The 25,862-nt window shown below is 35.9% G+C and overlaps 1 protein-coding gene across 17 annotated transcripts in view; it reads right to left on the bottom strand.

Moving 5' to 3' along the window:
• Positions 1 to 25,862, bottom strand: part of RhoGAPp190 (Rho GTPase-activating protein 190) — a 744,591-nt gene that overhangs the window by 331,719 nt on the left and 387,010 nt on the right. For all 17 annotated transcript variants that reach the window (XM_090374412.1, XM_090374407.1, XM_090374402.1 and 14 more), the window contains 3 exons: positions 23,649 to 23,822; positions 14,742 to 14,993; positions 10,291 to 10,469 (listed from right to left, as the gene is read on the bottom strand). In XM_090374412.1, coding sequence (XP_090230538.1) covers positions 10,291 to 10,469; positions 14,742 to 14,993; positions 23,649 to 23,822 — 605 coding nt within the window. The remainder of the gene's footprint in view (positions 1 to 10,290; positions 10,470 to 14,741; positions 14,994 to 23,648; positions 23,823 to 25,862) is intronic.

Below are 25,862 nucleotides of genomic sequence, written 5' to 3' on the forward strand. Positions count from 1 at the left end.
GTGTCCTGAGACTTCGGCTTGTAAAAAGGTACATAAATTGTAAATCTTAAATTGTATAAATTGTAAATCTTACATTGTATAAATTGTAAATCATAAATTGTATAAATTGTAAGATATATATCGGACCTCATTGTACCCGAACTGGTAGGTCCTAACTATCTGTATAGTTGTATACGTTGTGAAGGTTAATATAGAAATTGGTGCCTTCAACAAATTGTAATAACTCAGTTGCAAGTGTTAAGGTTATACAGTATGTTTGTAATCATTCCTGTGAAGATGCTGGATCAAGATGTTTTGTAAAACCACAAATTGTTAATAATGTACAGTTACTCTTCAGCGGCGGATAGGAGAAACCCTGGAGCCCGCAGAAAATAATAAAATACTTTGAATACTTTGTATCTTCGGATTATCAGAGCTTTAGATGTTGACAAGGCTCTCAATAGAAAGCGGATAGCTGAAACCTATTAGATTACATTTATTGTTGCTTTGCTATGGCTCTTACCATTGGTCAGCTGCAGCGGTAATGACAGAGTGGCATTTGGCACCATTTTCAATCTGCCGTTTCTAATTTTCAGTACCACTGACTGGGTTTAAAACTTGATTATACTAAATCAAGTATTGGCTCTCTACTGAAGCATTCAGCATATTTTAAGACCAATATTTATCGACATACCCCTTAAAATAACCATTCCTTTGTGTGCCGCCACATTGAATTTTCGTGCAATGCTGTAAGTGTCCTGATCCAGTACTCGGCAAACACTGCATACAAAATAGAAACAAGCACATTACCTAAAATAACTTCAAAAGCAGGTCATCCCTATAAATTTTTCACTAAATTCTGATCAAAGGTAATGAAGTTGCAACCATTTTTCGGTATCCCCCCTCCCCATGCTTTCTCTATGAAGGGGAAAGAATAGAAGTTATTCGCCATCCTAGAAGGGGAATAACTTTTGTTTTAGAGGTCGTAAAGCAAAACTTTCAACACTACTGAGATCGTCTATAAGAACTACCAATGTCTAGATCCCTTCCAACTTACTAAACCTCTATTTTATGCCAAATGAACTGAAAAACTTCTATACCACCATTATAACTCTATGGAGATTTTTTTCTAACTAAAAGGAACGCTATCTCCTCAAGTACATCATATATCAAAAAGACTGCCATCAACAGATTCCTCGTCACTTGCTACCCCTATCTAGAGGCATCAATTTTTGGAATATCTTGAAATTAAAATTTAAACATCCAACATGTGTGTGACATACCTGTATCCTCAATCTGTGCAAATTGGTGCCTTAATCCACACAACTTTCTTCCACATTATTGCATAAGACCCATTGTATCTGGGACTACCACCAACAGGCTCTGCAGATTAAGATACCCCAAGGTCCATGCACCTTCTCCCATCTGGACTAAATATCTAAGAACATCACTCATTGCAATCCAGACTGGTCAGATTTTTCATCCCAATTTAGAAATTGGAAAAATTTATAATTTCCCACCCTCTAAGAATTCCTTCAAAAAAATTATACTGGCACAACACATACTTAAAGCCCTTAAAATATTCCAAAATATGATGGATTACCACAAAACAAGAACCCCCTGGATCAGGTCAAAGGACAGCTCCACATCAGAAAAAGGAAGGGCAGCTGTACATAATGACAGATTGGACTCTCAGGACTTTCCCAAAATCCAAGAACTTAGAAATCTCATTGAAAAAGACAAAGAGGCCAAAGAAGAGGGGAAAAGTCAAACCACCAGCGAGAAACATAACTCGCACAAAAATAACATACGACTGCCCATACTATACTTATACGAAGCAGAATCCCAGCTGAAGAGAGAGAGACGTGGTAACATACTTATCCCAAGATGCTAATAAAGTTACCAAATCTGCCATCAATTTTGTGCTAGAAAGATGCTCTGAGATGGAGACCATTACCCCAGCCTTGATAATTGAAAACGAAAAGCTTAAGGTCAGAGTGGAAGAACTCGACAAGAGGGTTAAGTACCATGAAAGCTCATCTAAGGATCTTTCCCATTCTTCCAAACTGACATATGCTCATACTTTAAGACAAGGTAAGAAAATGTACAATGTCATTCCTACCTGTGACCTATCGGACCAACTCGGACATGAACGTCATTCTCACCCCCCGTCAGAGTCCATAACATCAACAGCTCCAAAGCAAAATGTATTAATAATGCATGCATCTAAGGGGACAGAACTAGAATCCAGTCAGGATGTTAAGATCTCAGTTGTCAACACTTTGAAAGATGAATTTAAAAATGCAAAAATCAAATCAATCCGTACAATTAAAAACAAAGGCATTGTACTGGAGACAGCTAATTCTATGGATCTAGACAAAATTGCTTCTTCTGACATGAAGAAGCAATCCTCCCTATGCAGCCAAAATAAATGACCCAAACATTCTAATATATGACATCCCAAAGGATCTCACTAAAGATGCCATTCTAACACACCTTTACTACAAGAACCTGCACAACTATGGTTACAGTTTTGAAGTAGTAAAGAATGCGATTAACCTGAGATTCCATGCAGGATCAAAGGTGAACTACACCAACTGGGTTATAAGCATCTTAGCCAAATTAATAAAACACATCTTGGAAGGGGACAGAATCTATCTGGGATACTCAGCTCATAAGTTCCGCAAATTCACCATAGCGAAAGAATTTGTTCTTTCGCTACCTTGGGTATGGACATTCATCCCATGACTGCACACACACACACAAAACTGTAGCATGTGGTCACTCTGCCATAGGGGGTCATATTTACGCCGAGTGCCACAAGCAAACAGATCCAAAATGCATCAACTTTAATAGATGCAATAAAGACCACAATCACTCTGTCTGGGATCCCACCTGCCTGGAATACCTGAGAGCATTGGACCAGGCAAGAACAAGGACAATCAATGAGTAACTCACCAAATCCTTCAATGACCTCTGCCCATGGCAAGGTCATCACAACTGCTGCTGATCTTTCTGTTCTGCAATTGAATGCTCAGTGCTCCAGAATGGTTACCAACGAGGCCAGCATTATCATCAATGAACACTCATACAACATTTTATGTTTATAGGAGCCTTATTTCTCCAGAAATAAGGCTCCTATAGACATAAAATTTGGCCTTTGAATTTCATCCAAATTCACAGATGAATTTCAAAGGCCATGGGATTTCCGATTTCCTCAAGAATCGTACATTTAGCAGAGGGTCTTCCAAAAACAGCCATCAGGAGTATATTGCAGTAACATTGAGAGAATCATATCTTCAATGATTCTATCGATGTTACTGTAATATCCTCCCTATGCACCCAAAATGCTACATGTTGACATTTAATCCACTTCCCATACCTTCTATATAATGTCTCTCTCTCGCTACTGCCCACCTGATGACATCGAAAATTCCTTGAACTATCTAAAACTTGCCTTTGATAAACTCTGTCTGTCTGTCTCAAATAGTAATCGCAACAGATGTGAACGCCAAATTTCCACTATGGAATAGCAAAACCTGTGATCCCTGTGGGCATAAACTGGAAGAATTTATCCTTACTCGCAACCTGCACATCCAACCAACTGAGCACCTTCTTTACCATTCTAGGCGAGTCAAACATTGATCTGACAATCTGTACACCAGGATTAACCAAGATTTCAGACTGGACTGTTCATGAAGATTACAGGTGTAGTGATCACAGGGGCATCTCTTTCAAAGTTTCTGCCAACCAGCCTGCCAGGATTCCACCTCCTCAAGAATTAAGAAGGTTTTCCATTAAACATATAAAATGGACATCCTTCATAAACTCCATAAAACAAGATTTCCATGAAGACATGACTGACTCCTTAAATTAACTAAATACAGAAGAGTATGCATTTTACATACAAGCAGCACTAATAAGGGCCACAGTCAACTCAACAAAATGCAAAACACTAAGGAATACATCTGTCCCATGGTGGAATTCTCACCTGACAGAGCTGAGAAAAAAATACATCAAGCTAGAAAACTCTACCAACGTAGATGTTCCTGGCCTCAACCTGAAGTTGATAGATATAGGGAACGACTACCGTACCTTGAAACATCAATACAACACAGAAACCGCCTAGCAAAAAAGCACAACTTGGCAGATTTTTGTCTCTTCTGTTGGTAACTCACAATCCCTGGGGCATTCTCTATAAAATTAGTAAAGACAAACTACCACCAATGAAATCTACAATTCCGTTGAGGACAACAACACTGAAACAACAAACTGGAAGGACACAGCCAATACAATCCTGGAAAAACCGTTTCCTGAAGATGACACTACGGCCAACTCACCTTTGTAGTCTTCCCTAAGGAGTCTTAATCTCGAATATTCTTCCACCAGGGATACAGAATAATTCAACCTCACAGAACTACAGACAGCATTAAAGAAACTCAAAACCAACAAATGCCCAGGTTCAGACCTGCTAGAAAACATCATCATCATCAAAAAATTTGGAGAAATATATCGCACCATATTGCTAAACCTATTCAATAAATGTCTAATCAATGGCAGTTTCCCCCACCTATGGAAAAAAAGCCCTTGTAAAACTAATAAAGCCAAACAAACCACCATCAGATCCAAAAGCTTTGACTCATATCCCTTCTTCCCAACTTTGGAAAACTTTTTGAAAGACTGTTAGAAGTCAGAATTATGGACCTCTTCCAAAATCAGAACCTACTCTCATCGCAGCAGTTTGGTTTCGTCAAAGGGCAAGTCATGTGGGGATGCTCTTCGTACACTCAGAAATCACATCCAAGGCTCTAAAGCTAAATACGAACTGGATATTTTTATAGACTTCGAGGGCACCTCCGGTGGGAGACCGTTCTAGATAGTCTGCACTGTGCCAACTGCTCATCCCAGCTACAGCCAAAGCCAAGTAGTTTGTGACTACTTCAGACATAAATATATACAGGTCCTAACAAAGAACCACAGAATCACCCAATTCATCTCAAGAGGGTGCCAAGGCTCTGTACTGAGAGCCCTCTTCTGAAAAATCGTACTGAACTCCTGGCTGTCCAAAAAACTTGAGTATACCTATCCTATAGCATATGCAGATTATTTGGTCCTCATATTTCCTGGAAACTCAAGATTCCAGTTGGAAGTAAGAGCTTCTTCAGTACTTGGAAACCTTATAGAATGGGCAACCAACAATAAGTTAAAAATATCAACTGCCAAAATGCAAATGATGACCTTTAAGGGACAACTCAATCTACAGCGTCCCCCACTCCTGAAAATTTACGGAAAACAAATTCGCTAAATCAGGAACACTAAATACCTGGGCTTGATGTTAGACGACAAGATGAACTTCATGCTCTACATAACCCACTTAACAGAGAAAATTAAAAGGTTCACCATGGCCATTATTAGAATTACAAAAACTGACTAGGGACTAGAGCCCAAAACCCTTATGCTCTACTATAAGGCAGTCTTTATCCCCACAGCAACCTACGCTGCCTCGGTGTGGTATGACAGAACCAAAAATACTAAAATTCAACCCAAACTCCACTTGCTTCAATGAGTGGAGTTTGGATTGAATCCAAATCTAAGCATGGTTAGGATCCTGCAGAACTGTCTCAACTGATGCCCTACAGGTCATCACAGGCATCATGCCTCTAGACCTCCATCTAGCATTCTGTGCTTTTTGCTATTCTATCAAGCATGCCAAGCCCATGACTTTCAGAGGAATAACAATTAACGCTCTTGCAAATATAAAATCTGAGAAGACCCGAGTCTGGACAGAATTGATGAAACAATGGCAAACATGCTAGAACATATCAACCAAAGGTAGAACAACTTTCAACCTCATCCCAGAAGTCTCTTTCACTGCAAACCAAAGAACCTTCTCCTGGTTCACTCCTAACATCTAAACATCATTCCTCCTCACTGGCCATGGATCAATGAACTCAAAACTCTTATCAGTTTAGGTTTAGATTAGCTAACAGTGATTCCTGCATATGCCAACAAACAGAAGATTGGATCCACATCCTGTACCACTGCCTGCTCTTACATGGACATCCTGAAGGCACAAATTCCTAGCCTTTCTTCGGGGAACGAGACACTCAGTAGAATCCATCACCAATTTCAAAGTCTTCCAGCAGTTCTCAACTGAGCTGTTTTCTAGAAGAAAATGACTTTTGGCAAACCAACTAGTCACAAATTCAAATCAAGATGTCTAGAATAACAGAGACCCTTTCTACCACTGTTTCCTATGAAGAACTTAAATTATGGAACTTTAAGAATCTTTTGCCTTCAATTCCTAGGGGATCTCATATCTTTAAAACACAAAGATAGTCGCTCTCTCTTCCATCTTCCCACCCCACTTTTCGTTTTTTTTTAAATTTAAGTTAATTACAGTATTCCTTTTTATTTATTTATTTATTTATTTATTACTAATTTTAAAAAAAAATTTTTTTTATTCAAGCATATATACGAGGGTGGTTCAATAAAGAATCGCCTACTTCCACATATAACAAAGTCATGATATTTTGTGTGTAGCACCATATATATTTCTGTACTAAAGGTGTAAAATTTCAGCTCTGTGTCTTAATTTGTTTTTCTCTTACCGGATAGGCTCTCCAGGAGATCCTGGCCTTCCCAGTGGCAAAGTGGCCAGAAACAACTAAACAACATAACAACACATAGACTACACAAACATAACACTACACAGGTTTCTGGCCATTCTACAGAATCTTGTATCTTCACAGAGCACAATGGCGGAGCTGAACCAATGTTCCAGAGCCGCTGTACAGAAGATATTATACATGTCTACATACTCCAACAGCTGTGCCGTTTCGGATATGCTCTGACCCAATCATCTGGCCATTACAATTTGGTCTTTGTCAAACTTGCTTAAGTCCGCTGCCTTTCCCATCTGAAGAACAAGAGTAACACTGATTAACGGAGCTCAGTATCAGGTGTTTTTTATACCATGTTCGGACCCGTGCACGTACTGTAGTTCACCTGCATTTGCTTTGATTTGTGTAACAACTCTCTGGTCATAATGTTTTGGCTCATTGGTGTATGTCTGTCAGTTTTTGATGGGCAAACATCTTTGGTGGCACCTACTAAATTTCGGATGGCATATAAAACCAATTTGTTATGATTTTATGAAATGGAAATGACATCATTTCTGGAAATGGCATCAGTTACTTACCAGATAGGGTCTGTAACTCAGTTACTTTCCATTTCTTCTTTTTGCCTTTCCCATGATTCGACCAGTGCAAAACACCACGGAACAGGCAAAAAGAATGGAGTCGGGAGAGGATTTGTTCGGGGGAAAAAGTTTAGGCTAACCACTTCCACAGTGGCAATGGTTAGCCTAAACGTTTTTCCGCAACCAGCTGGGCCAGTCAAGAATATTTGAATCAGTTTGCGATTGGGAGATAACACACTCCAAATATGCATGAGTAGAATCTTTTGCTTGTCGCTGGCCATTCTCATTAAGTTGCAGAAGTCCTCGTTGATCATTAATTTTTTGCGTTTCTTTGCAATTCCGTGGAGTCAGTTGAGTGTGCCAAGCTTTAGATCCTCATTCACCTCGCTGTTTGGATGATTGTAAAAGTTTTGAAAGGGGTCTTCTTCTCGCAGTCGTGTTACAAGGCTATGCAGGTCATTACTGCATATTTTGTCAGGGTCACTGTCTTCATTGTCTTGACACATCGTCTTAGCAAATGTCCACACCCGATTCATATAATTTATGCTGTTCTAGTATGAGCTCTTCATTGTCGTTGTAGATCTTGACATATTTCATCTCTGACAGTATCTCTGTTTCCTCATTGCGAAATGGAATGTGCAGCATTATCATCTCGTGCTTGTACTCGTTGAGATCCCGAGCCAAGTAGTCATAGTTTCAACAGCATATTATGCGTGAATACTGTCGTTTCTTTCAGATCTCATTAGCACTGCATGTGTAATTTGCAGCAAAGCATGACAGAGTAGCACGATCCAACATGATTTTATATATATATATTATATGATTCTACATATATATATATATATATATATATGAAATAAGTATATTGGGTTCAAAAGTGGCAATTGAGAGATAGAAATAAAAATAAAGATATGACAAATGCAGCTGAGCACACAAGGCGGCAGCAAAGGATACAAAAGTTTATATATGCAAGGTAGAATTACTAGGTCTGTTTAAAAAAAAAAAAAAAAAAAAAAAAGTGAAGTTGGAAGTGTAAATTACACAAAATGCCATAACAAAATAGGAGGAAAAAGGAAGTATTGTAGGTGTGAAAAAGAGAAAGAATGTGAAAATCCTATTTGCTATAATGAATTAAGCAAAATTACAGGCCAAATTGAAAAGACAATTAAAGAGAAGGTAACAGTAAAGGAAAAAATGATTAAATTAAAATAATGAGTGATAGCCAGCATCAGATATGAGTGGATAATTTTGGTTAACATCCAAAAAGGGGTAGAGCAAATATAAATATAAAATTCAAATCCAATGTTAGCTAAAAGTAAAAATTTATACATGATCAGGTACTTCATCATGGAACTACACCCAATCATGTATCAAGAACTGTGTTTCTATACTTGTCCATACCTGGGGAAGATAAGAAGTCAAAAGTGGGTAATAGATGAAAAGAACTGAGGAAGAAGTGTTTCTAACAAAATGATTACGCATAAGGCCAGCAGAAGGACGAGGAATTCCGAATTTTTCTGGAACAGAAGTTTGGTGTTACCAATTCATGCAAAGTCGTGGTTTATCAATGCATACCAAAACATCGATTGCACAAAAATTCCCAGCAGATTATGAAAAAAAAATACTGGAATTCCATAAATTTGTAATAAAAGCACGAAAACGAACTTCTTTTGAACTTGGCTAAATAGCAAATAGAAAACATATTACACAGAAGTTTTGGTCTGCTGTGCTGATGGACAAAACTATCACCATTTTTAATATTTAAAAGAAAAACTCCACCTAGGGAAAAAATTCCAGAAGGTGTATTTGTTTATGTTTATCCAAAATGATGGATGGAAGAATCTGGAATGAATTTATGGCTCCAAAAAATATGGGCAAGCGGTGGTCTCTTAAAGAAACCATCTCTTCTCATTTGGGACCAGTTCAGAGCCTACAGAACTGAAGTCATTAAAAAGAGTGTGAGGGAATTGAATACACAAGTAGTTGTCATTGCTGGTGGACTGACAAGCCAATTGCAGTCTTTGGATGTCCATAAACAAGCCCATTTAAGCAAAATATGAGAGAACAGTGGAACAAATGGATGGGAGAACCCGATCATGACCTCACATCTACAGGAAGAATGAAGAGGCCCACCATTGCATAGGTGTGTGAATGGGTTAAGGAACCTCGGAGAAATATTAATGGTAAAATAATTATAAAGTCTTTCAAGAAGATTGGAATTGACATCATTGAAGACACTGCATTATTTGGAGACAGTGATACCAACATTAGTGAGGAAGAGTTTTTGACATTTGAAGGCAATGATTTTTTGGTTTTCAAAATGATTGAACTTTCCCTTTTGCAGAACACCTTTTTTTTTTACCATTCCCTTAATGTATTTTTGTTCATTTTCAATTCTAGTGGCAGTTTGCTTCATATAAAATATTTTCTAATGTAGCTAAGATTTTTTATTTCTCTTTTAAATGGCTGTATTGATAAATTAATAGTAATAATTAAATAATGTATTATTATACAGTATTAGTATTTTTCTTGCTATTCTGATCCATGTTTAGGATGATCTTTTTTCTACTGTACACATTAGAATAATTACTAAATATGTTAAAACTTTTTTTCCTTAATTTTCCTTTTTAAAATTGGGGTGTGTCCTATATGCCGTCAAATACAGTAACAGCTGAATGAAAGAAATAAGTTCTGAACACATTTTCCATAAACAAAATCAGTAACTTATTCAAAACCACAAAGTTAATACAGGGTTGTTAAAATTAAAGTAGAGAACAGTGGAACCAATTCATGCAAGGTAGAATTAGTAACTGATTCAGTAATTGTACCCATTGTCCAAATTTCTCTTCAGTACGAGCCTTAGAACTCGCTCCAGAGCCCTCTAAATAGGGATACTTTTCTTTTAACAACCCTGTATATCCTAATTTCATGAGAAATTCAATTATACATTTCATTAAAACTGGGAAAATGTAAATGACTGGGTGTGTCTAAAATTCTTATAAACTCTACAAAGAATAATCACTGTCATCAAAACTCCAGCTGCTTTTGATGCATTATCAAAATATATGGTGGGTAGACTATTTAAACATACAGAAATATATCACACTTACTTTTTTGTTGACAAGTAGAAGAAGAAGTCATGAAGTGAGCTTGTAACTTATCAGCTATAGCATTTCCATCTGTTATCAGCTGATGGGACAAATTACTTGAGAAAAAAGCATTTGCACTTCCTGTCTCAGTAACTGCTAAAATTTGTATTGGAATGTTGGGAATGTTCATAGAAAAAGCACTGGTAGAGGAAGGATGGGGAAAGAGAGAGGGGGAAAAAATGAAAAAGTGAGTATTAGTTAATGCACATGAGGTCAAATACAAATGTAATATATTATATGTTCCCATCACACAAAGAGTCACAAGGAACTCCAACAAAATGTATGTACCCAAACAAATTAACAGTATTTGGCCCACTTCTGGCCATAATGATGGAATAAAACATTATTTATGTTTCACTGCATCATGGAAAGCTTTCTTGATGATTTCTGGGGAGGTAGGTGGTACTCTGCCCCACAAGACATCTATTAATGAATTTGGGAATCATCTCGGCCTTATCATAATTCTGCATTCCACGTCATCCCAAAAGTGTTTAATTTAGTTTAGATTGGTGCACTGTGCTGACTACTATAATATTCTGCTGTTATTCTCTTGCAGATTGTATTGGAAGGTGTAAGGGCTACTACAAAATTGTCTAGAACATCAATGTAAGAAAGAGCATTCATAGTTTTAAGCACTGTGTCTAGTAGATCTAGTCAAAATCATGAGAAATACTCTCACACAATGGCATCACCTCCAAATTTCACAGCCAGGACTCAGGTTATAAATGTTCCTCAGGCATTTCTGATATCCAAATATATCTATCAGCCTGGAAATGCCTACAGCATGACTCGTTGCTCCACAAATTTTCATTCATCCATAGTCCAGGTTTCAAAGTACCTTGAATGTGTGAAATTGTTTTTGTTATCATGGGTTTGTGGGATTCACATGTTTCATGAAAACTCATAGCACACTGATCTTTAGCAGTTTTCTTGTGGCTGCTCATACCTCCAAACTCAGGTTACATAGGGACTGATGATAATCATAGGTCAAAAGGTACATCAGCTCCTACTAGTCAATTTGTGCATACTTAGTTGTCCAGTTGTCCTGTGGTTCCACCGTTGCCAACTGTTTACTTCAGGCATTTTAATTCCTGATCAATAAACATGCATAGACATATTCACCAATAACATAAAATTATCATCCCCCCCTCCCCCAAATTTTCTATAGATCTTCTTTCTATGTGGCCATTACTCAGTTAGCCCAGAATTCATTTCATAAATGTTTGAAATGAATTCTGGGCTAAAATTTGATAATTTTTATAGACCAAAATATTTGCATATTTCATAATCACATACAATCAGAGGGATATCCTAAGAATTTATGGAAGGTTGGTGAATACTATGCACGGAGTTGTTGTTATTTTGGTTTTTAGGAGCATTAGTAACTAAGGCCATATTGCTCGGGGATATGTGGTGGTCATTCCCTGACTTTTCCGCATCCTCCGTATTTGGTGGTGATAGACTCGAACCCCAGTCTAATCAAGAAGCGTATGCTATGCACTGCTGCTCCTTCCCACCTGGCTACGGAGGTGCCTATGCATGGAGTGGTCAGAGAGTAAGTTTAAAAGGTGTATAATTTTGCAACCAAAATTAACCACAATTATGGTGATTATATCAGTTTTTACTAATCATTATAGGTAACACTACATGTTGATTCATCAGCCATATATCACACTAAGAAGGCACAAATGTATTTCACCCTAGTGGAGAATTTCGACTAAAAAATGATGCCAAAATGGATAATAAGAAATATTAGTGGTTTAATTGGGGGGGGGGGGGGGTTAGTTAAAGACAACCATCAGACATCAATTTATATGACTGTTATAAGCATTGTCACATAAATTTTATTAGTTATGTCTACCCAAGAGCAAATAAGGGTTCCCATTAGCTCTCAAAACAGCCTGGATTTCTAATGGCATGCACAAAGTGAGCTGTTGAAAGCATGCCACAGGAATGCTGATCCATGTTGACTTAACTGCTTTTCATAGCTTTTGCAAATTGAATGCATGTGGATCTTGACTCTGACCAAGAACTCTTTTCACCTCATCCCACATGCACACAACCAGATTAAGATCTGGTAACCAGAGAAGGCATCACAGTAGGCTTAATTCGCTCTAATGTTTCTGAAACTAATTCTGTACAATTTTTGCCTTCTGACATGGCATGACCAGGCAACATTTTTACAATCCTACAGTGCTGTTTCTCAGCTAACTGCAATCTTACCTTATTGTTTTTTGGTTACAGGAGTGGAATGTAGTGTGGTCATTGGCTGTGATACCCCATTTGTGACAAGATACAAGTGATGCGTTCTGAAATGCCTCTTTGGTTACCACTTTTATTCAATTGTTATTTTACCAACTGTAACCTTTCTGTTATCCTGCATAAGAGAGATCATGTCAGCCTCTGTTGGCTGGATATTATTTGATTATTGAAGACCAACTGTAATACATATGGAACACAGTTGCATATCCCATCAGGATTGTATGAGTTTCCAGGATATTCATATCTGCATGTCTGGTGCCAACTAACATGTCACATTCAAAGCCATTTAAATCTATCATCATTGCCCATTCTTGCATTGTACAAACAGGTGATGCTGTTACTGAAAGAATACTCCATTTTTGTATAGGTAACAAAACCACATATAAGGTAAGACAGGCAAAAGCTGAGTAGGAGAAATTGCTTTCAGAGTTAAAACAATTTCTTTCAGAGCTGACCCATGAGGAACACCAGCAGGCCTCTAATCTCTGATACCTTGCTTCATGGGCTGCTGCATGTGTCAATAAAAGGACTGCAAGAAATCATTGTAACTTCTGCCCACAGCTGCTGTTAATATGTCAATGTATCTCCACAAACTAACAGTTTCCCCATACACTTAACACTGTCTTGACAGCATCAGCCAATATTCTTGCAAGCCTTCTGTTTAAATGTATCCCATCCTGGTAAGAACAGTCTCTCCTGTTAACGAGCACAGTCTCTACTGGGCCAAATTGATTGACAATACTCTTATCGTGTACTCTGTCAATATTACATATAGGCAGAATTACAGACACCTTCAAATTTAATCCTAACTCATGACTTTTTCTCAATATTGCACTGTACTTATTAAGTAAACCCTCATATACCCTATTCTTAATGTCACTAGTACCAACATGTCTGAACACCAATATCACTTTTTGTGCCTTTAAAAGAGCTGCTTCACAACATCAACTTTTTTCGCTGGCAGACATACTCTGATCCTATTCCACCTATCCGCTTTACAAAATACATTTTTTTTCTTGTCTTAACAGTTACTTTCTGTGGGAGGAGAAGTGCTTTCCGCCATGGAGAATTTTGTTGTGATGTGATGTCACAAGTGAAGTCTCGGCTGAGTGGCCGAATGTTTGATGGGTCTCCTTTTTAACTTTTTTGAGGGCATAAATCCTGTTCTTCAAGTTGTCATATAAATCCACCGATATGTCTAACTGGCACCTATCTCCTCACACTCTCTGCAAAGCACACAAAGACATCCAACTTTGGCTGTATCATGTCCCTCTATAGATAACTTTTTGAAAACATTCCAAAGCAATTGTGTTTTCAAAACAAAAACTGTTTAAGGTCACCAAACCATGATATCTAAGACTGATTCACAATAAAGTTACTCTCAACATTAAGATCTTATATATCCAAAGATTAAGATCCTATGTATCCTATATAATCCAAAAATAGGATAATTCCCTATAAAATTCTTTTGTATGCTAATTAAAACCACAGACAGTTTGTTCAACTTCAGCATGGCCTGTACTTATAAGGTAACCTTCTAATTCAGTTTACCTGTCACATTCAGTGTCTTTCTTAGAGGTTGGAAAATAACAGGATTGTGCTGAACCCATTGTAGGTACATTTGTAGTGTAGTGTAGCCAACTATTGGCATTCCTGTTTAGATTCAAAATCACAAACAAATTATATAAAGTTCAGTTTCAACTGTTTGACCTAGACCACTGGATGGGCCAGGTAAAATTTAGTAACTGTAACAAATTTACATTAACATTACTCAAAAGTGCACTCTCTCTTTCATACACACAAACTACCTTATTGTGACCATTAACAAATCCTTCTGCATAACTTTAATTTTAATTACTTGATGCAGGATATCTACAACAGATAAATAAGAGAGCACTACTGAAAGTGTTGATTTAAGATCTTCAGGACAGTTTCTTTTGAAAGGAGACAGCAATTAAGACCCAAATGGACATTAAACAAGTGGCAGTACCTTGAAAAATCAATGCCATTAAATTATTTTAATGCAATATCACAATTACTAGGCTTAACTTAGTATGGACGATGAATTTTCATTTAAGCTAAATTAAAAGCAATTTAGAACCAATTTAGTTAATTCAAAATAACATTCTCTTCAACATTCACATACGTACCTTAGAGTAGCAAGAGAGGCTTTGCGTTTTGTGGAATATACTAATATAAATCCATGGACCAATTCGTTCCTGTATGCATTAGCTCCGTGGTAAGAAGTGACCCGCACTTCCACACTTCGTTTTGAATCTCCTAGATAAGTTTCAAGTGTAATAGTATGGGGAGATGTAACGAAACAGCACTGATGACTTAAAAGAGGTCCTAAGACATGCTCTACAGAGTAAGGATCTCCACACAACATACACATGATGATCCTGTCATAAAAAAAAATAATTAATAAAACAACTTATATTTATGCAACTTAAAAGTTAAAATTTAGTCTATTACTCACCAATTCTCATCATGTAGATAATATAAAAATGATAAGAATAATAAGTCATCATAAATACATTGATGTAGTATTGATATGAAACTCTGACTGAGTTCTGCTTATTTTAGGAATTAATAATGTTGCCATTTTAAATCACCAAAAGCAAAAATTTGAATATTAATAATAATCAGACTACCATCACTCATTGTCAAGAAGCAATAAAAAAAATTGCATATCTGCATAAACATCTCTATTTATCTCCATAAACAACAAGGGATCCTTGCTGTCCCTAATTTTTAACAGCGATATTGATAACAATATTCAAATTCTGCAAAATTTGAATACCTTCATCAGTATCAATGAAAATCTGGAGATGATATTAAGATGGGCAGGATAAAATAAACAATAAAAGAACTAGGGAATTCTGTAACATCTTGGAAAAACTGTAACAACTGACAGAAGAAAAAAATTACAATTACTTCTTATCGATATCAAATGCAAAGTACTGCACCTATTAACAGCAATGCTTTAAAAATGAAATGGGGAATATCATATTCAATGATTTTGAAACTGAAGTGATTTGAGACGGTTAAAACATGTCTAATATGAAGTTCTTTACACACTACAGCAATTCTACATATGGTACTGTCAATGATATACAGGAATTTTGCTCAGAGATAGAAAGGTAATTATCTCACTGTGCAAATCAATGCCGAAACACTTTGAATAACGTCTCATTTCAGGAAAGATACTGAGTTGCTTTAAAAGGTAGAAAGAAGGACAACAAGGCTAGCATAAAATTTTACACTGATATTATATAGTTGTTTCATTTACATGATTATTATTACACTATTATTCTGTACACCTGTTGGCATCTCTCAAATTGTGGAATTAACATCACAACTTGGTTGGCATGATTGCAACACCAGGGTACCTGCCCACCCACTGATGATAGGCCAACAAGCCTTGAAAAGGTTCTGTCTGGGTGGTGGTACCCACCAAGAATAAGTAACAATAGTTTTCTCTATTAGTGAAGTCTTATTTATTCGAGGTAGTGCGATACATGGTTATTGTTAGTTATTTGGTTTTTAGGAGCATTAGCAACTAAGGCCATATTGCTCTAGGATTTTGCGGTGGTCATTCCCTGACCTTTCCGCATCCTTCGTATTTGGCGGTGATGGGCTCGAACCCCGGTCTAATCAAGAAACATGTGCTACGCACTGCTGCTCCTTCCCACCTGGCTTCGGAGGCGCCACGATACATGGTAACTCATTGTGAAGGTAGTCACAATATGAGATAGAATGAAATCAATACTTTTACACTATGATTGCAGTTTTTATTTTTATGAGCTAATGTGTATTTACACCGATATTATATAAATAGCTTTAGTAAATTAACCCCTTCCCAGAACGTTTTTTTCTGAAAATGTGGCACAATGGGTCGACTTTTTTTTTTTTTTTTTTTTAACAGATTAAAAGTATGCATCATATGAGTATTGCATAGAATTTTTTTGTTTTTTACTAAAAAATACATGGGAATTATTAACCCACTTGGGCTATCCCGCATTATCTCATGTATGCCAAAAATTGTAAAAATTATACAGAATTTTTAATAAATTAGTGCTTGAGCTAAAAGAAAGGAACAAAAAAAAAAAAAAAAAAAAAGACATTTCAAGAAAAACAAACAGTAATTTTACTTGGTGTGGATAGGTCTTGAAGTAAGGAGTAATGCAAAGGCCAATTTCACAAGTTTCTCACGTGTAATGTGTCTCCTTTCGAATTTACTTGCCATCTCTGGTCTGCTATACAAGCTCTAGTTGGAAAGTTCTTCTTCTCAGTTGGCAGAATATCAATGTGGTAATGGTTTGGTGAATAACGAGTTGGGTGGGATGCTGAGGACAGTCTTCCCTTTTTAACTGATGGAATATCAGGTCCAAACTGAAATTCAAGGGTGAAAGAGCATTTTTGGCCATCTGAAATCGTGGCTTTATACAGCAGAAATTAATTCCACACAGCTAGGTCCATTAGGTGAAAGAAAACCCTCCTGTAGTATTTTTTAATCCATTTCCTGGGCAAAGGATAGTTTGCAAAATACTGGTCAACTTTATCTACACCTCATGGAAAAGGTTATAGTCACAAATTATTTCGGGACTTCGCTTTTTTTATGAAAGCCCCAAACACGAGAGGTATTAGAACCTATATATATTTACAGGTTTTTTTGCAGATATTTTTAGCAGATTTTTTTTTTTTTTTTTTTTTTTTCCTTTTTATGTAATATAATATACCACATATGTATATGTTTAACAAAGGATGGATCTCTTTCTATATAGTTCTACATTATGCTATGTATTATTATCTTTTTGTAAATTAGCTATCAGTCGGGCTAACAGTCATCTAGCGAGCTAACTACTAAATTGGGATATAATAATTTTAGTCAACTGTAATATATTTTGGTTTTGTTATCTAATACTACATTACCTTCATTTGGTATTGCTATCATATACTACATAACTATATTCTGGACACCGTTATGCTGGACGATGACTACAGAAACGGATAGCCTGTTAATTATGGTTGATACATTGAGAGGGTTAGCCCTCGGAAAAGTCCCTTTCAATGTATCTATATACCTGTAATTAACATAATTTTATTTTATAATATAATTTTGATATGTAAGGTTTTCCCTTTATGTTATATTGCATATATATATATTTTTTTTTCCAGGTTGCTGTAGGCGCTTACATAGGTTCATATGTTTCTTGGGCTGTTATATCGTACCGGTTTGTTTCTCGGTATACACTATATCCTGCTAAATTTTGATTATAACTACACCATTAGACTTTACCACAATAACTAACATCTGAAATAATATATGTGTGTGTGTGTGTTTTTCTTTTAATAGTGTTTTGAACATCTAACCGATTATGCATACTAATAATAATATATATATATTATATTTCAGTTTCCAGTTTTACCTTCTACTGAGTAAATGCTATATGAATTTCGTATCACCTATCAAGTTTAAGTTCTATGTACTAAGTTAAAACGTTACATTTGTAAAATCTAAGTATTTATAGTAGATAATAAATTCAACTATCTGTGCCAAATCACCGATTCTAAAAGCTCTACTAATATTATTATTGTCATACATTGTTTACATGACAAGTTAAATTATTAAAACACGTAAGCAGTTATAATTTATAATCCTCTCTGCTGACGCTGTGTACTCTGCTACAAGTTACGTAGAAACTTCCAGTATCTGCTATATTTGTATGCAAATTCGTATGCTCCTGTCGATATAATGTCGGCAGAATCGACTGTGGTTTTCTTTGCAATTACAAGGCCAAGTAGCGAATAAGTACACAAAATTAATCAGAAAATCACAAAAAATATTACAGGAATCCCTCGATTAACACGAGATTCTAATTAGCATGGTTTATAATTAGCTACCAATTTTCGATTAGTACGAATCAAAATTTCGATTAGTGCGGTATTTAGGCTTGGACTAGGCCTAAAGAAACTGAAGCTGGTGATGCTATGAAAGTCAGTACTAAGCTACGAATGTAAATACACTGCTAAAGTATGCATAACATTATAGAAATACATCGCTTGTTTTCTTAGTGAGCGTGCGGCTCTGTTCACAAAAGGGAATTACTGTTTATTTCACGTCGCATCATACCTTCTCCATTGAGAAGGAAAAATAAACAAAAACGAATGCAAGGTACAGTGTGGGAAGCTGGTTTGTTTTTTCTACCATAAGAAAATAAAAAAGAAATGGATTATTTCAAACGTGTATTGATGAGTATTTTGCATCTACATTCACACTTGGGGAATTATTAAGGTTTGAAAATGGCAGAAGGTTATCAAATTGTAGCAGGATACTTAATGATTTTGGAATAACTGAAAGCAAAGTGGAGGAGAAATTGTTGAAGTTAAACATAAGAAAAGCACCTGGGGTGGATGGAATCTATCCAGTTATATTAAAGGAGGCTGCAAAGCAACTAAGCAAACCCTTAGCCATAATTATGAGAGCGTCCTTGGACTCAGGGGAGGTTCCCACGGACTGGAGATGTGCAAATGTATCCCCAATTTACAAAGGAGGATCGAAGGGTGACACGAGTAATTACAGACCAGTTAGTTTAACTTCTGTTCCGGGTAAAATAATGGAGTCACTGGTTAAAGATACATTGCAGGATCATCTAGACAAGACTGCAGCAATAATTCAGACACAGCATGGGTTTGTGAAGAGAAAGTTTTGTCTGACAAATTTGATAGGATATTATGATGTGGTTACAAAGGAACTGGATGCAAAAAATAATTTTGATATCATATATTTGGATTTCAGGAAAGCTTTTGACACTGTTGTGCATGGAAGACTATTGTACAAATTGGAGCAGAATGGTATTAAGGGTAAGTTGCTACAATGGATAAAAGGATGGGGTTGAGTGGGAGAAGACAGAGGGTGGTAATCAATGAGTGCTGCTCTTCGTGGACTAATGTTATTAGTGGAGTCCCACAGGGTTCGGTGTTAGGTCCACTGTTGTTTTGTATATTTATCAATGATATTGATGAAGGTATATCAGGCTTAATGTCGAAGTTTGCAGATGATACAAAGGTTGGCAGGGTTGTTAATGACAGTAATGGCAGTGTGCTACTGCAACAGGATCTAGATAATTGGCTGATGGGCTAAGAAGTGGCAACTGAAGTTTAACCTTGACAAATGCAAAGTACTGCATATGGGTAGAAGTAACCCCAGAGAAATGTACCAACTGTGTGGTACTGCACTTAAGGTGGTAGAAAATGAAAAAGACCTGGGAGTAATTGTGCAGTCAGATACGAAGTTTTCTGAGCAATGCAGACAGGCTGCCAGGGAAGGTCATGGGGTTTTGTCAATGACATATAGGAATTTTGCTAGCAGGGAAAAGGAGGTGATTATCCCTCCGTATAAGGCAATGGTCAGGCCACGCCTTGAGTACTGTGTACAGGTCTTGAGGCCTCATTTTAGGAAGGATGTAGATTTACTTGAGCGTGTACAGAGAAGGGCAACAAGATTGGTGAGGGGAATGAAGGGATCCTCTTACCAAGAGAGGCTTAAGTTATAGGCACATGTGCGGTGATCTGATTGAGGTATATAAGGCCTTGAATGGGTTGAGCATGCTGAATTCTGATTGATCCTTCCCCTTTTTCAGATTATGAACCTAAGGGGGCATAAATTCAAATTAAGAAAAGACAGATGTAGAATAGATGTGCGGAAATTTGCCTTTAGCCAGCGGGTGGTTAATTGCTGGAACAAACTTCCATCTGTCATTGTTGAAGCTGACAGGTTAAATAAATTTAAGGAGGAACTGGACAGGCATTTGGAGGGAATGGTGTGATTTTTTTTTTTTTTTTTTTTGGCTGATGCTGCATAAGCTCATACACTTGCTTTCTTGCATCACATGCCACTACTACTACTACAACAATTGAAATATTTTCTAACATCATGCACTCTGAAGGACAACACTGGCCGCACCGCATTTATTACGTATCTGCAGATCAGTTGTTTTTAGTTGTTCATGAGTTGCGTGTTGACGTGCAGACTGTTATCTCCCGCCATTACGTATTTTTTTTTATTAATTACTGTGCATACTAATTTATTAACTATGGATAAAAGGAAAAGTGTTTCTGATAGTGCCTCTGGTAAAAAGAAAAGAAAAGTGATGTTAGAAGAAAAAATTGAAGTCATAAAAAGATTTGAAGAAGGTGAAAGTAAAATACAAATTTCTCAACATCTTCTTAGAATGCCTGAATCAACGGTTCAGACAATTTTAAGTAAAGCCAGTGGATATGAGGAAAAAGGTAAGCTTGCTTCATCGTCAGCAGGCACACAAACCACACGAAATAGAACTGCTATGATGACTGAGATGGAACGTCTTTTAGCCATTTGAATAGAAGACTGCAATCAACAAAAAAGAATTTCAATATGCACAATGATCATAAAAACAAAAGCCTTGACTATTTTTGCAATGTTAAAGGAAAAGTCAACAATAGGAAACTTGGATAGAGCGTTAACTGAAGAAAATGTTCACGCAAGTCCTTTAAAACAGAAGAAAATTTCACTGCCAGTAAAGACTGGTTTGAACGTTTTAAGAAAAGAACAGAACTGCATAATGTTTCATTGACTGGAGAAAAGGCAAGTGCAGATAAAGATGCAGCCATGAAATATCCCAAAATTTTAAAGAAAATTGTTGATGATGGCAGCTACACAAATCAACAAATATTTAGTGTTAATGAAACAGGCCTTTTTGGAAATGAATGCCAAAAAAAAAAAAAAACACCTTTGTAGGAAAAAAAGAAAAGGCTCAACCAGACTATAAAGTTTCCAAAGATAGAATAACACTTTATTGGGAGGCAATGCAGAAGGCAATTTGAAATTAAAACTCATAGTTATCTATAGAAATGAAACTCCCATACCTTTTGGTAAAGGTTTTAATGAAGCAAGCCTACCTGTTTGGCACTCTAATAAAAAAGGTTGGGTCACGAAAGCTTTATTTGAAGAGTGGTTCACTAGCCATTTTTGTCCAAAAGTTAAGGCCTACTGTGAAGAAAATAAACTTGCATTCAAAATTTTATTAATTTTAGACAATGCCCTGGGCCACCCACCAGCACTTTCTGATTTGTGTAAAAACGTGAAAGTTAATTTTTTACCTCAAAATATGATACGTCTTTTACAGCCTATGGATCAAGGCATAATCGCTATTTTAAGGCCTATTATTTACACAGAAGATTTGCACAAGCAACTGAAGAAACAACTGGAGATGGCGCAGTTTCTTTAGTTGAATTTTGGAAAAATTACAACACCAGGAAAGCAATATGAGAGCAGTTTGGAAGCATATTTTGCCACATTCTGCAAATGATTTCATTCATGTCAACACTGTTATTGATGAAATAACAAATATTGTAAGAAATCTAGGCTTTGATGAAATCGAAAACAGTGATGTTCGCGAATTGCTGGAATCATTCAGAACAATTGATTCTGACCTCCTTAATATTGATGAACAACGAGCATATGACGAGGCAGAAATTTGCGAGGAAGAAAATGTTCAAGAAAAGAAGTTGACATTAAAAGAACTTGAAGGAATATTTCGCACAGCTGAAAATTTGAAAGATAACGATCCCAGTATGCAAATTTGCAGGACCATTGAAAAAGCTGTATATCCATACAAGAAAATTTATGATGAAAAAAAGAAAGAAAAGTCTGTGCAAACCAGCCTTTTGAAATATTTTACAAAGAAATAAAGTGAGTTATATATTGCAACTTTTTAATTTCAATAAACTTTTGATTACTGTACTGAAAATATTTATAATTATCATTTGCCTTTATACTACTGTACATTAAATTGCCATAAAAAAAAAACATACTTTTAAAAATATTGATTGGTATATTGTAGGTCTTGGGAAGGAATTAGGCTATTTTGTATTGATTATTAACTTCAATTAGTGCCATTTTTGCGGAACCAATTAATTGTGCTAATCGAGGGATTCCTGTATACTAATAAATTAAAATCAAAAGTTATACAAAAATAATAATTTCATATCAATAAATAAAAAAAGTCGACTTAGGGTTTTGAACACGACTGGCTCCTATTAGCCTCGTCAGTAGATGATCAACAACAGCAGCAGACCGTCAACTGACAATTGACATTTGTAAAATAGTTAAACCAGTAGTAGATCTGCATCTGGCCTAAAGCAATGTCCCCAAAAGCTTGTTTCAACTTCTAATGGGTTTCTGCTGCTGTAACGTTAAGGAGGAAACAAAACTTGATACAAGTACATTGCATTCTCACATCAAGAATCACAAACTACACAAAACACACCGCCAAAGAACTGCACATAAATATTCGATCACTCTATCCAGCCCTACGCCACATGGCACACTAATTCACAATGGAAGCATGCAGTGTTACCTAGCACCACAAGTCCATACTAGACATAGTTCCTGCGCAGCATTCAAATTTTGGGAACATTTGGGTAGTACCTTGTTCATCTAATTTCTTCTGCAATGCAATTAAGTTATACAAGTCAAATTTCGACAGAACACTTCATTATTGTAGTACACTATTTTGCTGATTTACAAAGCATAAAGTGGCATGGTTACCAACAAAAGCAAACTTTTCATCATTTCCACTTTTACACCATAAAGGTTTAGGAGAATCATTCAAAAATCAAGTGACTACAGCACATATTCTTTACAGAATTTTAAAAACTGCAGATCAGGGCTTGCTTGCTTCTTCACAATTTGCCATAAGCACTGGCAGCTTTCTCTACTGCAAGCCATAAAAAAAACTGTCACCTATTTCTTAGTATATAGATTATTGGATTATTATATTATCTAAAATTTTTAAAATGCTTACCTTTGTTTTGTCTATTTAACATGCTACTTTACATAATCATATTAATTGAAGCCTATAAGAAAATTAATGAATTTTGACGTTCTTTTATAACTGAAAAAATAATTTCCTTTTTCCCAGGGGCTGACCACAGATAAAAAAAAACTGGATTATTGAGACCTTACTTACCTTGAGACAAGAAAAAATATAGACAACATATTGATATCTTACCTTATATCAGGATTTACAGCTTGTTCTGGTAGTGAATGATAAATCTGAAGAAGACCGGCTCGTCTTTGAATGCTTTCAATTAGAGATTGCAAAGCCTGTACAAGATTAGCTATATCGAACCTCTGGCCAGCAGAAGTATCCAGACTACTGACATCTAAAAATGGACACTGGAGACTAGAAAATAAATTATAATAATATATATAAAATTTTGACATGTTAAATAAGAATAAATTAAATTTAAACAGAATAAAACACACAATTTCATAAATGAATATAATAGTGTTGTAAATTTCATAAATTCTCAGGTCATGTATTGCACCTTTCAGGTAAAGATTTACTGAAAATTCTGGTTTGGAGTAGTTTAGATTTTTAAGGCATAGCTGCAACAAAGATCACAATGTGTCATGAATAAGGTATATCAAAGCAGTTTTAATGTTTCATAGCCTATAAAAAGCAGGTTATGGAGTTAGAATAAATGAAGAAAACTGATATAAAGATAAAATAATGGTAAAATATTATTAATACTGGCAAATGATGCAAGGAAGCAATCTTATACAGGATCGGCCCAAAACAAAAAAAAAAAAAAAAAAACATTACCCACTTCATCTGTCCATCCCCTTAAATAACATCTCCACAACACCAGATGACATTTTGTTCCAATAATTACTTTCTGGCTGAAAGCAAATTTTCACACATCAACCCTGCAGCCATCCTTTATCAATTTAAGTTGAGGTTCCCTTGCTTACATTGTTTAAGAAAGATTTAGAATACCGTCATTTAAAGCAGCGTTTCCCAAACCGTGTTCTGTGAAAATTCATAATTAATAATTAAATAAATAAAATAAAATAAATTTAATAAATTTTCCATATTTGTAGCGGTACACCACTTTTGTATCATTATAATTTTTAACATTATTTTAGTATATTTTCGGTTATTAATATACTGGCATAGACTAATAATAAATAGACCGCGGAATACTTTCTTTTTGGCAGGCTTTTGCATAAAGAAGTATGCGTAGAGGTAATGACATTTATGAAAAAGTAGCAATATAGTGCACAGGTTACAGGAGGGGGAGGGAGAGAGAGAGAAACGAACCGATATCATAACTAAATTCACTTCCTTGTAGAAATTTTTTTGATAATTATTTTTTTTTGACCATACGAAATTTTTTTGACCATACGAATAAAAACGAGCAATTGAGCTGAATCACTGACATTTGCAGATTCATCCAGTTGTAAAGAAAAGGACACACAATCAGCAATAGGAGCACGCAATTGTTTGCTCACATTTTTACTCATTTTTTTGATCACAGTATTTCGAAATATTATTAAGAAAATAAATGATCATGGATTTGTGGTTGAAAAAAGGAATACAATATTGTCACACTTCGAGGTGAGGATGAACAATCGCAGCCTTTGGTTCCCCAAAAATCCGAAGTGAAAAAACAGGAACGAACTAATAAAAGACCAAAACAAAAGAATGTTGACAGTTATTTGAATTTTGGCTTTACATGCATTGGAAATAAAGTTGCTCCTGATGCACAGTGCATCGTATGTAATAAAATATTAGCAAACAGTTCTTTGGCTCCTGCTAAACTTGTGTTTTGTAAGTGTTCCATAAATATGTTGTGAGATAAAAAGTGTTCTGTGACTAAAAAAGTATGGGAAACACTGATTTAAAGTATTAAACACTGCAATCAGGCTTTCTTACAGGTATCTTGCTTTCATTAATCTGGTTTCTCCTCTCTGCACACATTGCAACAGATCCACACCTTTCTTAAAATGAGGCTTCCAGACCTCTGCAGGCACAGTTACTGTATATCAGGGGTGGCCAACTTAATTTGTGATGTGATCGACTTTTTTCTTCAAAATGTGCCGAGATCTATCTCAAGAATTTCGTTGCACATGGTTAAAAAAGTTAATCAACACACACTGAAAAATGTTGTTTATAAATTTTTAAATTAAATATAATTCAGATTCTTATTTTAAATTCATACGTATTTAAATTTTTAATTTATTTAAAGTTTGTGTCTTCATGTCATCTGCCAAGCTCTCAAAATCGGGGATATACTGTGATAAGGCCAATCGTAAAGAATCTTCTGTATGCAAGTCCGTAAGAATAGAGTGACCATAAGAATAGAGCAATTCTTCATCTTTGTTTATTTCAAACATGAACAGGACCAATCCACATAGATAAGTGGAATCAAAACAGGAA

The sequence above is a fragment of the Mastigoproctus giganteus genome, chromosome 5 (genome assembly GCF_048544385.1).
Source record: "Mastigoproctus giganteus isolate SK-2022 chromosome 5, ASM4854438v1, whole genome shotgun sequence".
Classification (NCBI taxonomy): domain Eukaryota; kingdom Metazoa; phylum Arthropoda; class Arachnida; order Uropygi; family Thelyphonidae; genus Mastigoproctus; species Mastigoproctus giganteus.